This window comes from Salvelinus alpinus, chromosome 12 (genome assembly GCF_045679555.1).
Source record: "Salvelinus alpinus chromosome 12, SLU_Salpinus.1, whole genome shotgun sequence".
In the NCBI taxonomy this organism is placed as follows: domain Eukaryota; kingdom Metazoa; phylum Chordata; class Actinopteri; order Salmoniformes; family Salmonidae; genus Salvelinus; species Salvelinus alpinus.
The window spans coordinates 45670508-45684495 of NC_092097.1; the positions used below are offsets into that span (position 1 = coordinate 45670508).

Genomic DNA, 13988 nt, shown 5'->3' on the forward strand with positions numbered 1-13988 from the left:
GGATACATTCTTCTTACTCGTATTATTATCTATTCTGATGCCTAGTTATGTGCAGTGCCTTCAGAAAGTATTCACAACCCATGACTTTTTCCACATTTTGTTGTGTTACAAAGTGGGATTAAAATGGATTTAATTGTATTTTTTGTCAACATTTATGAATAATGTACGAAAAATAAAACGCTAATATATCTTCATTATAGGATGCCATCTTTCCAACTTTCCAACAAGTCAGTTTGTCAAATTTCTGCCCTGGCAGAGCTGCCCATGTTAACTGTAAGTGCTGTTATTGTGACGTGTAAACGTCTAGGAGCAACAACGGCTCTAGTGTGTCCAAGGGCCCCCCCACCTCGTGGCAAAACATTTTAGTGGCCCCACTCTTGATGGCAGAGAGAAAAATCTATGTTTTAATGTTCATTTACTACAATTATACATATTTTGCCGTGGGGCGGAGAGAACATTTAGCAATTTTATAACAAATGTATTGCAATTCTACTCATTTTGCCATGGGGCAGAGAGATACATCTTTCAGTTTGAAAGAAAATTTCCTACAATTCTACACATTTTGCCATTACTTATGCCATGTTAATATGATATCTGAGTGAGAATGACTAATACTGCGTGCCCGATCGGTATTTGGCCATGATTACTACAAGTATAGCTGGCTAGACTAACTACCAATCCAAAAATGAACATGGCAAATTGTCAGCTAACTGAGGGACTGACATAACAAGAGAAAAACTGTTGATGCACAACCAAATTTCAAAATCACATCTTGTGTACTGTTCTTACTCTAAATAGTGAGTTCCTTTTTTGGGGGGACAAAGTCACCGGTTATGTCGGTTATGCCTGGAGCCGGCCCTGCATGTACACATTTCATACATTTCCCTTTTGGTTGGGTTTGGCATAAGGATAACAGCATCCTCTCATCAAATGACTCAATGGAAGAAATATGTCACACATCACATACACATTGAGAGGTTGTTTGTTCTCCTAGTGCTTTAATGGGTCTCTGAGCAAGCAGAGAGAAAAACATCTGCTACAATGACACCTGCTGGTGACTCAGGTGTGGACAGACAAATGAGATGGATAGCATCCATCGACAGTGAACGAGACCACACAAGTAGGCCAAATAGACATAAGGGGTCGACTTTCAGGGGCCGTTCAGGAATACATAACCCTTCATATTTACCACTTTAAACCAGACCATTTGTGGGTAGGAAAAGGAACTTACAGTTAGACTGGCTGTGATTCCAATTAGCCTGTTTGATAGGTCACTGTTTGGCAGGCAAATGATGTACTAACCTGGCTAGAAAAGTCAAATGAATGTGAGTGGAAGGCTGAAAAGTAGGTTGTGGAAGCACAAATCTGTCACAGAAAGAATAAACAAATTCCATGGTCGCCTGTGATGACGAAGTCTCCTCATTCATCTCCTCGGGTGACAGTGGAATCCACATCTCTGCTGGTGCCTTTGCTGCCTCCCAGGGTGTTGTTGGAATCCACGTCTCTGCTGGTAGAGACCTGGATACCGTTGGTGGCTCCCAGGATGATACAGCCAGGCAGGTCAAAACTGGGGCCTACATGGCTGTTCGCATGGCCACTGATGTAAGTGCTGCTGCTCTTGTATCCGCCCATTGAGCCCCGGACGTAGCTAGTGGTGCGACTGCTCTCCAGGGGGTAAGAGTTGTAGTTCATTGCTGGAAGTGGAAATTAACATTTCGGGTCATTGAAGTGAACATGGACTCGTGTTATTTATTTATCTCAGTTATTTGACCATTACGATTTACAATCAGTACTCAGAATTAAGTGAAACAGAATAGCTGTGGAGTGTGAGGACATTCACTTACAAGAAGACTGTTTGGAGATGCTGACCGACTTGATTCCAGTCACCAGCCTGGGTAAAGAGGTGGAGAGTAAAGAGAAGGGATCATAGAAGTAGAAGGAATAGAACAGGCTTGGAAGCTCTAACCCTGAAGCTCTAACCCTGAAGCTTTAACCCTGTAGCTATAACCCAGAAGCTATAACCCTGAAGCTCTAACCCTGAAGCTCTAACCCCGAAACTCTAAACCTGAAGCTCTAACCCAGAAGCTCTAACCCAGAAGATCTAACCCTGCAATTTGACAGGTAGTGGTAGACTCATGGATACACCACGTTGTCTTACGTCAGATTGTGTCACTCCTACGCGACGCTCGTCGCTCGACTAATCTTTTATGTAGGATGTTGAACACATAAAAAAAATATATATAATGATTTCGAAAATCACTCCGCTCTCGGTGTCTATGACACACTGGCTACTGCGGCAAACCATGCTCCAGCTAGCAGCATAGTGCGAGCTTGTTTATGGTAGATAGTTTGCTAGCTTGTTGATAAAGTTGTAAGTCACCAAAGTTATGGGACTGTTCTCAGAAATCAGCATTTTTCTGATTCTGACAGCTGGCACTGTGCCTCGCTACTTTGTAACATTTGGCCAATGCGATAACGGCGCAGAGAGCAATGAGTTGTGCTGTAGAACTCAGCACACTAATCACGGCAGAACTAATCACTCCCTGCCATCCAGGACCTCTATATCAGGCTGTATCAGAGGAAGGCCCAAAATGTTTCAGAAAAACCTCCAAAGACTCCAGCCACCCAAGCCATAGACTTTTCACTCTGCTACCGTCCATCGGCTCTCAGACCAACAGGCTCCGAGACAGCTTCTACCCCCAAGTCATAAGACTGCTAAATAGCCAGACTGCTAAATAGTCAATTAATGCTACCCAAACTATCTGCACTGACTCTATCTTGCGCTGACCCTATGCACACTCACTAGACTATACAGTATATACACACCATATACACACTCATTCACACACACTACATTGACACTCCCACATAAAACCCACACATATTCACATACACTACATACACACACACATAACACACACAAACATACCAACACAACACAAACACACATACTTACACACACACACACTTTTACACTCATCAGTTGCTGTAGCAACTCTGTTCTTTATTTTACTCTTATCGTTATCTATCCTGATGCCTAGTCACTTTACCCTGCCTTCATGTACATATCTAGCTCAAATACCTTGTACCTCTGCACATTTGATCTGGTACTGGTACTCCCTGTATATAGCTCCATTCTTGTGTATTTATTTTATTCCTCTTTTTATTTTATTTATTTTTATTTAACCTTTATTTAACTAGGCAAGTTGTGTTACTATTTTATTTTTAAACTCTGCATTGTTGAGAGGGCTCGGAAGCAAACATTTCACAGTAAGCATTTCAGCGTTGTTAGCATCCCTGCCTTTTGTTTCATATGAATTAATTTTGCAAGCAGACACTAGCTAGCTAACACTAGCTAATTTTCAAATTTCAACAACAAAACACCTTAACTAGGTGTAGAATTGGGTAGTGAAGACTTGCTCATTGAATGATGCTAACTGATGTGGCTCATGCAATTAAACGTATTTTCAGAGAAAGAATACAAGTTAATGAGAAAGAATACAAGTTAATGAAACAGCGCCCCTCTGTCTCACTATTTGTAGCCCATCTATCTGATGCTGTCTTGTCAAAAAGAGTATGACATTGTTCCAGCCCGTAGCATTGAATCACTCTTTGATTGAATGTAAGGGAAGCCAGCGAGCATTTGGCCTCCCTTGATTAAAAAATATATATTGAATAATAGCCAATGGTCCTAGCGCACAAAAAAAGTGTCAAGGGAAGCCAGTTTGACTTTGGCTTCAAAGCCAAACATCATTGACAGATTTTTTTTTTATTATTGCATCATCTTGTTGTGTCCTTGTCATCCGGTGGCTAGTTAAAATTGTCTCTTTCCTAAATTAGCTATAGATGGAGATAGGGATTTGGACTTGTGGTTTTACTTAAATTCTCTGCACTGGCAAGTTATTATAAAGGCGATTCTGATCCAACCATAAATTAATACATTGTGCCTCTGGCCTGAGAGGATGGAAGTTCAACATGTAGATATATGTAGTATACTAATGTTTACTAGCTGGCCTGGTGCATCGTTGCCCGTGAATGGAAGTTATGCTAGCCAGCAAGCATCTTAGCCAGGTAGCCTAGGACAACAAAAACTAAAGGTGTATACAGTATGACAGAGTCAGAGACCGTTTAGGCAAGATGAGAGAACAGAATGGCATTGGTGTTTCTCTACAAAATGTTTTTCTATTTGCACACACACACACAGAGAGAGAGAGAGAGAAATCAGTAGCATGGACAGCCACATCATGTTTAGCTTACGTTGGAATAAATCATTTGGGGTATCTTTTAGATGTCACTGTATTTGACTAAGCATAAGGGATTACAGTGGCTTGCGAAAGTATTCACCCCTCTTGGCATTTTTCCTATTTTGTTGCCTTACAACCTGTAAATAAAATTAATTTTGGGGGGGTTTGTATCATTTGATTTATACAACATGCCTACCACTTTGAAGATGCAAAATATTTTTTATTGTGAAACAAAAAAGACATAAGACAAAAAAACTGAAAACTTCAGTGTGCATAACTATTCACCCCCAAAGTCAATACTTTGTAGAGACACCTTTTGCAGCAATTACAGCTGCAAGTCTCTTGGGGTATGTCTCTATAAGCTTGGCACATCTAGCCACTGGGATTTTTGCCCATTCTTCAAGGCAAAACTGCTCCAGCTCCTTCAAGTTGGATGGGTTCCACTGGTGTACAGCAATCTTTAAGTCATACCACAGATTCTCAATTGGATTGAGGTTTGGGCTTTGACGAGGCCATTCCAAGGCATTTCAATGTTTCCCCTTAAACCACTCAAGTGTTCCTTTGGCAGTGTGCTTAGGGTCATTGTCCTGCTGGAAAGTGAACCTCCATCCTAGTCTCAAATCTCTGGAAGACTGAAACAGGTTTCCATCAGGAATTTCCCTATATTTAGCACTATCCATCATTCCTTCAATTCTGACCAGTTTCCCAGTCCTTACCGATGAAAACATCCCCACAGCATGATGCTGCGTGGTGGCACATGCTTCACTGTGGGGATGGTATTCTCAATGTGATGAGAGGTGTTGGGTTTGCGCCAGACAGTGTTTTCCTTGATGGCCAAAAAGCTCAATTTTAGTCTCATCTGACCAGAGTACCTTCTTCCATATGTTTGGGGAGTCTCCCACATGCCTTTTGGCGAACACCAAACATGCTTGTTTATTTTTTTCTTTAAGCAATGGCTTTTTTCTGGCCACTCTTCCATAAAGCCCAGCTCTGTGGAGTGTACGGCTTAAAGTGGTCCTATGGACAGATACTCCAATCTCCACTGTGGAGCTTTGCAGCTCCTTCAGAGTTATATTTGGTCTCTTTGTTGCCTCTCTGATTAATGCCCTCCTTGCCTGGTCTGTGAGGTTTGTTGTAGTGCCATATTCTTTCAATGTTTTAATAATGGATTTTGGGTGGGATGTTCAAAGTTTCTGATATTTTTTTATAAACCAACAGTGATCTGTACTTCTCCACAACTTTGTCCCTGACCTGTTTGGAGAGCTCCTTGGTCTTCATGGTGCCGCTTGCTTGCTGGTGCCCCTTGCTTAGTGGTGTTGCAGACTCTGGGGCCTTTCAGAACAGATCATGTGACAGATCATGTGACACTTAGATTGCACACAGGTGGACTTTATTTAACTAATGATGTGACTTCTGAAGGTAATTGGTTGCACCAGATCTTATTTAGGGTCTTCAAAGCAAAGTGGGTGAATACATATGCACACACCACTTTTCAGATTGGTATTTCTTCAAATTTTTTAAAGAACTTGTTTTTTTCATTTCACTTCACCAATTTGGACTATTTTGTGTATGTCCATTACATGAAATCCAAATAAAAATCTATTTAAATTACAGGTTGTAATGCAAACAAATGGGAAAAACACCAAGGGGGATGAATACTTTTGCAAGGCACTGTATATGATGTTGAAATGTTGAAGTTGAAATGGTGCTGGAATAGTGGAGGCAGCGCATGTTTTCTTTATGACTTGCGGTATCTCTCTTTGGTTCTAAATCAATAGTTGTTTAGTAGTCCGAAAATGTCGGAAACATTACCTTGCTTGACCATGCTATAGGTCATGTAACTAACTGTTTGTTACTCTCACACCAGCCTTCGCTTTGTCTCCCCCTCCTGTCCAGCTCATGCAATATGTTTTGTGGACTTCACCAGACAGATCTTGCTCTCCGGTTTTGAAATGAAACAAATGTGTGGTTTAATTTATTCTGCCACTGTCTTCTTATTGTCTCGGCTTTAGGCCTATATATCACCGTTGCAAGGCATATGAACTAACAGGTTATAGAGCAAACGACGCAATTATCACAACACATAGGTTTTAATATAGTTTTTTTCCCTGACTTGGAATCCCCAGTGATTTTACTCATGCACCGCTACTGTGTATTTTTTGTAATGTCAGTTGAGTTGACTCAACAAATCACAGCACGTATTGAAGGGTAAACTTCTTGCTTTTACTTCCTGGCCTGGGTACACTCAAAATTGCTGCCAGTCCACCCATTATGCCATCATTGACATCATTGACTTGAATGGGGATGCCCATTCTATTCATTCCTTTCTGTAGGGATATGATCAGTGAGCAAATTAACTCGTTGGTCATTATCAAATTCTCCTAATGCTAGTCAGGTCATTCAACACCATGTTTTAATGCTCTCATGTGTGAATGCTATCCTCCTTACTTCCTGTGACTACTCACTAATATAAAATAACGTTACATGAAAGCCTAACTCAGATCAGATCTGAGGGAAAGAGGGAAGGCAGCCAGTTCATTTGGGCAGGGCTCACGGCTCCTACCTGCTCTCCTCTCCCTCCAGCAGCTTCCTGTAAGTGGCGATCTCAATGTCCAAGGCCAGCTTGACATTCATCAGCTCCTGGTACTGGTGGACTTGCATGGTCATGTCCTGTTTGGCTCTCTGCAGAGCCACCTCGAGATCGTTGATGCGAAGCCTGGCGTCCTTCACCGCCAGCTCACCGTGCTCCTCTGCCTTAGCAATCTGGTTCTCCAGGTGGGTGCGCTATTGTCAGATAAATCATATTTTTAGTTGTGTTCCTATTTGTAAATGTTGTTGTTCTTACCGCTGAATATACCACCCTGCATACCACTGCTGGCTTGCTTCTGAAGCTAAGCAGGGTTGGTCCTGGTCAGTCCCTGGATGGGAGACCAGGTGCTGCTGGAAGTGGTGTTGGAGGGCCAGTAGGAGGCACTCTTTCCTCTGGTCTAAACAAAAAGATCCCAATGCCCCAGGGCAGTGATTGGGGACACTGCTCTGTGTAGGGTGCCGTCTTTCGGATGGGACGTTAAACGGGTGTCCTGACTCTCTGAGGTCATTAAAGATCCCATGGCACTTATCGTAAGAGTAGGGGTGTTAACCCCGGTGTCCTGGCTAAATTCCCAATCTGGCCCTCAACCATCACGGTCACCTAATAATCCCCAGTTTACAATTGGCTCATTCATCCCCCTCCTCTCCCCTGTAACTATTCCCCAGGTCGTTGCTGCAAATGAGAATGTGTTCTCAGTCAACTTACCTGGTAAAATAACGGTAAAAAAAAAAATAGGAGTGACAGTCTATCCACGCTAGGGGTGTTAGATAAAATGGCACTTCTGTTACATATTGACTGAGAGGCATGCAGTATGAGACACTCACCTGACCCTTCATCATGTCAATTTCAGACTGATATCTCATGATTTTACGGTTCATATCTGCAATCTCTGCCTTAGTGTTTTTCAGGTCGTCCCCATACTTTCTGGCTGACAACTGCATCTGTTCATACTGTTACAGAGACAACACATAGAGACATAACAAAACAGTGAAGTCCATGTAATTTAGCTAGCAGATACCTGAGATGGTAGAAATAGCCTTTGTTACCACAATTGCTATGGTAATCGAGAGAGGTTTCACAATGTATAGTTACAATGAAGTAGTGGAGGTGAGCTAGTCATGACCTCACACAGTGACATTATCCTCCCTCAGAGATCCTCCCTGGGGTAACTGTCACCCCAAACTATAGAACTTGAGATTTTATGGTTATAGTGGTTGCCTTAAAGCAAAATGCTCTGGTTCTGGTTCTGTTCTAGTGTCCACATTAGGATACCACTTAGGCATTCGACATCATAGGATGCTGGTGGGAGGAACTGTAGGAGGACGGGCTCATTGCAATGCTGGAATGGATATAATGGAACGGAGTCAAATATGTGGTTTCCATATGTTTGATGTGTTTGATACAGTTTCAATTATTCCATTCCAGCCATTACAATGAGCCCATCCCCCTATAACTCCTCCCACCAGCATCCTCTAATGGATTTCCATTCTCAGTGATATGCAAGTATGGACATAGGAGCACAGCCAATATTGAATCTCGGAAGGTTTACGAAGGCATGAGGTGTTCTGCGGGCCTCATGCCTCAGGGCTTACTTTCTGTGTGTACCAGGTCTCGGCCTCAGCTCTGCTGCTGTTGGCGATGTCCTCGTACTGGGCACGCACTTCAGCGACAATGGAGTCCATGTCCAGGTTACGGCTGTTGTCCATCTCTACCACCACATAGGTGTCCTTGATCTGGCCTTGCAGCTCACGCAACTCCTGAAGAACCAAGAGAGGATGAAGAGAAACCTTTAGATTTCATCCGGCATCTACTCTTCACTCAATTGATTCCAAATCCGATGGAATCTACAGCATAGGCTAATCCTTCAAATGTTTTCTGTCGGTCTCTCCCATTGCAGTATGGACATGATACATTACCATATCATAGATACTCCTGAGGAACTCAATCTCATCAGTGAGACAGTCCAGCTTGGCCTCCAGCTCCATCTTGGTCATGTATGCAGAATCTGTATCCTGAGAAAGCAGGACATATCTAGTTTCATGTAGGGCGGCAGGTTGGACCAGTAACCGAGCAAGGCACTTAATTCTAACTGCTCCTGCAAGTCGCTCAGGATAAGAGAGCCTATTAAAATGTAAATGTGCTTTTCTACTTCAGCCAATTTGTTGATGTTGTGGTAAAGCAACAATGCACTGCAAGTTATGCATGTAGGGGGGCTTCTAGAATGATTCAGTCTACTGACCTTCTTCAGGAAAACAAAACTGTTTTCAGACTCGTTACGCTTGTTGATCTCATCCTCATACCTGAGAGTGGAGAATAGAGCAAGCCTTTTAATCAAACAAGAAACATTTCTGACAAGCTTAAAATCAAATGATGTTTAGGATTAAAGATTTGAATGTATTCAATCAAAAATAAAGCTTCTTGAAATCATGATACTGTATTTGAGACCCAGATTTGGAAAGTAGTTCCACTTTCCCAAATTAGCATGCGAATGCTAATGATAATGCTTATATCCTGCCTGTTTTCAACTCTCTAGAGACAGCAGGAGCGGTAGAGATACTCTGAATGATCGGCTATGAAAAGTCAACTGACATTTACTCCTGAGGTGCTGACCTGTTGCACCCTCGACAACCACTGTGATTATTATTATTTGACCCTGCTGGTCATCTATGAACATTTGAACATCTTGGCCATGTTCTGTTATAATCTCCACCCGGCACAGCCAGAAGAGGACTGGCCACCCCTCATAGCCTAGTTCCTCTCTAGGTTTCTTCCTAGGTTCCGGCCTTTCTAGGCAGTTTTTCCTAGCCACCGTGCTTCTACACCTGCATTGCTTGCTGTTTGGGGTTTTAGGCTGGGTTTCTGTACAGCACTTTGTGACATCAGCTGATGTAAGAAGGGCTTTATAAATACATATGATTTGATTTGATTAATGATAATGACCTTTTCAGGGCAAATGAACCCTCCTAGTCAAAAATCTATAATATGAAGAAAGTACTCACTTGGTTTTGAAGTTCTCAACCAGACCCTGCATGTTCTTCAGCTCCCCCTCCAGCTTCATCTTCTCGTTGCCCAGGCCGTCCAGCTGTCTGCGCAGGTTGGAGATGTAGGCCTCGAACATGGCGTCAATGTTGGAGCGGGTGGTGGTCTGGTCCTGCAGGAGGCTCCACTTGGTCTCCAGCATCTTGTTCTGCTGCTCCAAGAAACGCACCTGCAGGGACAAAAGGGAAATGGTCAGTGCCATTGACTGAAACTTGTGAATTAATGAAGGAAGGAAGGAAGGAAGGAAGGAAGGAAGGAAGGAAGGAAGGAAGGAAGGAAGGAAGGAAGGAAGGAAGGAAGGAAGGAAGGAAGGAAGGAAGGAAGGAAGGAAGGAAGGAAGGAAGGAAGGAAGGAAGGAAGGAAGGAAGGAAGGAAGGAAGGAAGGAAGGAAGGAAGGAAGGAAGGAAGGAAGGGTGATGTGCATCACTAAGGTGTAGAGAGGGGTAGAATGCCACACATAGATAAGGTTAACCTGGTGGTAAACATAACCGATTTATGGCTTAACCTGTATATTGATCCTTGAGTTCTTTGGTTCTTTAGAAATAATGGGCCCCATTAAGGTAGGTAAAACAATAAGGGATGGTTGAAGCATGTAATCATTGTAGAGATAATTGACAGTTGATAAGCCCTGTGCATGAATGGGCTGATATATCTGACAGTGAACATGACATTTCCTGTTTGAGTGTGTAGGCCTATGGGACAATGGCACATTGAGCAAGAGAGGATCCTGTGACAAGATGGATTTCTGCCCAACAACAAATCCCTATTTGCCTACAACTTCTACTGAGAAGAAAGATTGTTCTGTGGACTTAAGAGTCAGTAACTGGTGTCCAGAAGGGTTTTCCGAACAACAAACCCTGTATTCATACAACCAACCTCGTCTTGTGGTCTCTCTCTGGCCCTATTTCTGTCTCCACCATGTCTCCCTTTTTTAGTAAGAGGGAGTTTGGTGATCCCAATTTATTCTGTTAATAACCAAGTTTGTCTTTTATATGCTTGCCTAAATAGTATGCAATAAGTCATAAATGTACAGTATAATCTATTTCCATAGTTTTGTACACGATGTACAGTGGGGCAAAAAAGTATTTAGTCAGCCACCAATTGTGCAAGTTCTCCCACTTAAAAAGATGAGAGAGGCCTGTAATTTTCATCATAGGTACATTTCAACTATGACAGACAAAATGAGAAAAAGAAATCCAGAAAATCACATTGTAGGATTTTTAATGAATTTATTTGCAAATTATGGTGGAAAATAAGTATTTGGTCAAAAACAAAAGTTTATCTCAATACTTTGTTATATACCCTTTGTTGGCAATGACAGAGGTCAAATGTTTTCTGTAAGTCTTCACAAGGTTTTCACACACTGTTGCTGGTATTTTGGCCCATTCCTCCATGCAGATCTCCACTAGAGCAGTGATGTTTTGGGGCTGTTGCTGGGCAACACGGACTTTCAACTCCCTCCAAAGATTTTCTATGGGGTTGAGATCTGGAGACTGGCTAGGCCACTCCAGGACCTTGAAATGCTTCTTACGAAGCCACTCCTTCGTTGCCCGGGCGGTGTGTTTGGGATCATTGTCATGCTGAAAGACCCAGCCACGTTTCATCTTCAATGCCCTTGCTGATGGAAGGAGGTTTTCACTCAAAATCTCACGATACATGGCCCCATTCATTCTTTCTATTACATGGATCAGTCGTCCTGGTCCCTTTGCAGAAAAACAGCCCCAAAGCATGATGTTTCCACCCCCATGCTTCACAGTAGGTATGGTGTTCTTTGGATGCAACTCAGCATTCTTTGTCCTCCAAACACGACGAGTTTAGTTTTTACCAAAAAGTTATATTTTGGTTTCATCTGACCATATGACATTCTCCCAATCTTCTTCTGGATCATCCAAATGCTCTCTAGCAAACTTCAGACGGGCCTGGACATGTACTGGCTTAAGCAGGGGGACACGTCTGGCACTGCAGGATTTGAGTCCCTGGCGGCGTAGTGTGTTACTGATGGTAGGCTTTGTTACTTTGGTCCCAGCTCTCTGCAGGTCATTCACTAGGTCCCCCCGTGTGGTTCAGGGATTTTTGCTTGTGATCATTTTGACCCCACGGCGTGAGATCTTGCGTGGAGCCCCAGATCGAGGGAGATTATCAGTGGTCTTGTATGTCTTCCATTTCCTAATAATTGCTCCCACAGTTGATTTCTTCAAACCAAGCTGCTTACCTATTGCAGATTCAGTCTTCCCAGCCTGGTGCAGGTCTACAATTTTGTTTCTGGTGTCCTTTGACAGATATTTGGTCTTGGCCATAGTGGAGTTTGGAGTGTGACTGTTTGAGGTTGTGGACAGGTGTCTTTTATACTGATAACAAGTTCAAACAGGTGCCATTAATACAGGTAATGAGTGGAGGACAGAGGATCCTCTTAAATAAGAAGTTACAGGTCTGTGAGAGCCAGAAATCTTGCTTGTTTGTAGGTGACCAAATACTTATTTTCCACCATAATTTGCAAATAAATTCATTAAAAATCCTACAATGTGATTTTCTGGATTTCTTTTCTTCTCATTTTGTCTGTCATAGTTGAAGTGTACCTATGATGAAAATTACAGGCCTCTCTCATCTTTTTAAGTGGGAGAACTTGCACAATTGGTGGCTGACTAAATACTTTTTTGCCCCACTGTACGTTCAGTTTTGTACACAATGTTTTGTACACAATGTACATTCAGTTATGATTGACCAAAGCAGGGAGCTTATTCAATGAAGGTAAAGGGAATGGTTATAGGTAACATTGAAAATCTGAAACAGATGACTGAAATCACCCTTCAAAGGCCAAGTTAATACAAACCAGTGGTGGACATTGCACTTTTGGGAACACTCCATTGGCCCCATTGTACCAGACGAGCTAAATCAAGCTCAGCTCAAGTGTATGAAAGTATTTGGCATGCACTATGCATTTGACCCTGTTGTGATAGGAACACATGAGGAACTGACCTTATCGATGAAGGAGGCAAAGCGGTTGTTGAGCGTCTTGATCTGCTCCTTCTCCTGGGTGCGGACAACCTGGATGTTGGGGTCGATCGCCAGGTTCAGTGGTGCCAGCAGGCTCTGGTTGACCTGAACAGCTGTGATTTGAGGGGGTCCCGTACAGGTCATCTTCCCACCTCCCATACCACCACCCACACCCATAGCACCGCCAACACCCATAGCACCGCCAACACCCATAGCACCGCCAACACCCATACCACCGCCAACACCCATACCACCGTCAACACCCATGCCCGCATACCCAAACTCCATCACACCCCGTCTTTGCACGGACCCCCCAGCCACAACTACCCTATAACCACCTGCTGCAACGCCCCCGGCGCTGCTGCCAACGCCCCCGTAGGAGCTGCGGACGCTGTAGCTCTGTCTGGCACCACCATACCCACCGGAGTAGGAGCTGCTGCTGAAGTTCTGAGGGGAGCCCATGCCTGCAGAGGAGGGCCTCACAGAGTAGCTGGTGCTCTTCACAGCTCTGGTGGACATGACGACTTACGTTTTAGCCAGTGTTACAGGAGGTGGTCTGTGGAGACTGAGAGACTCACTGTAGATGGAGCTCACTGTTCCCTGGCCCTCTTTTTATCTGGAAAGGGGAGGGTCCAATTGGAGTTATGATTGGCTAGCATTCATTGGGGATGAGCACAGAATAGAGGAATTCTGTAGGAAAATAATAGAGTCATGTTACATATTTACAGCACACAGATTGAATTTGAGAGAGTAGAAAACGTACATAACAGGGATTGAATTTGAGAGAGTAGAAAACGTACATAACAGGGATTGAATTTGAGAGAGTACAAAACGTACATAACAGGGATTGAATTTGAGAGAGTACAAAACGTACATAACAGGGATTGAATTTGAGAGAGTACAAAACGTACATAACAGGGATTGAATTTGAGAGAGTACAAAACGTACATAACAGGGATTGAATTTGAGAGAGTACAAAACGTACATAACAGGGATTGAATTTGAGAGAGTACAAAACGTACATAACAGGGATTGAATTTGAGAGAGTACAAAACGTACATAACAGGGATTGAATTTGAGAGAGTACAAAACGTACATAACAGGGATTGAATTTCAGAGAG

The 13988-nt window shown here is 43.0% G+C and overlaps 1 protein-coding gene across 1 annotated transcript; it reads right to left on the bottom strand.

Moving 5' to 3' along the window:
* Positions 1–381: 381 nt before the first annotated feature.
* On the bottom strand, positions 382–13453 carry LOC139536229 (keratin, type II cytoskeletal 8-like). Its single transcript, XM_071336558.1, has 9 exons — positions 12850–13453; positions 9834–10042; positions 9074–9134; positions 8751–8846; positions 8427–8591; positions 7659–7784; positions 6808–7028; positions 1845–1891; positions 382–1694 (listed from the first exon to the last, which is right to left on the bottom strand). Exons 1-9 carry the CDS (start codon positions 13384–13386, stop codon positions 1420–1422), a joined length of 1737 nt encoding a protein of 578 aa, XP_071192659.1. The 5' UTR covers positions 13387–13453; the 3' UTR covers positions 382–1419.
* Between the last annotated feature and the right edge of the window lie 535 nt (positions 13454–13988).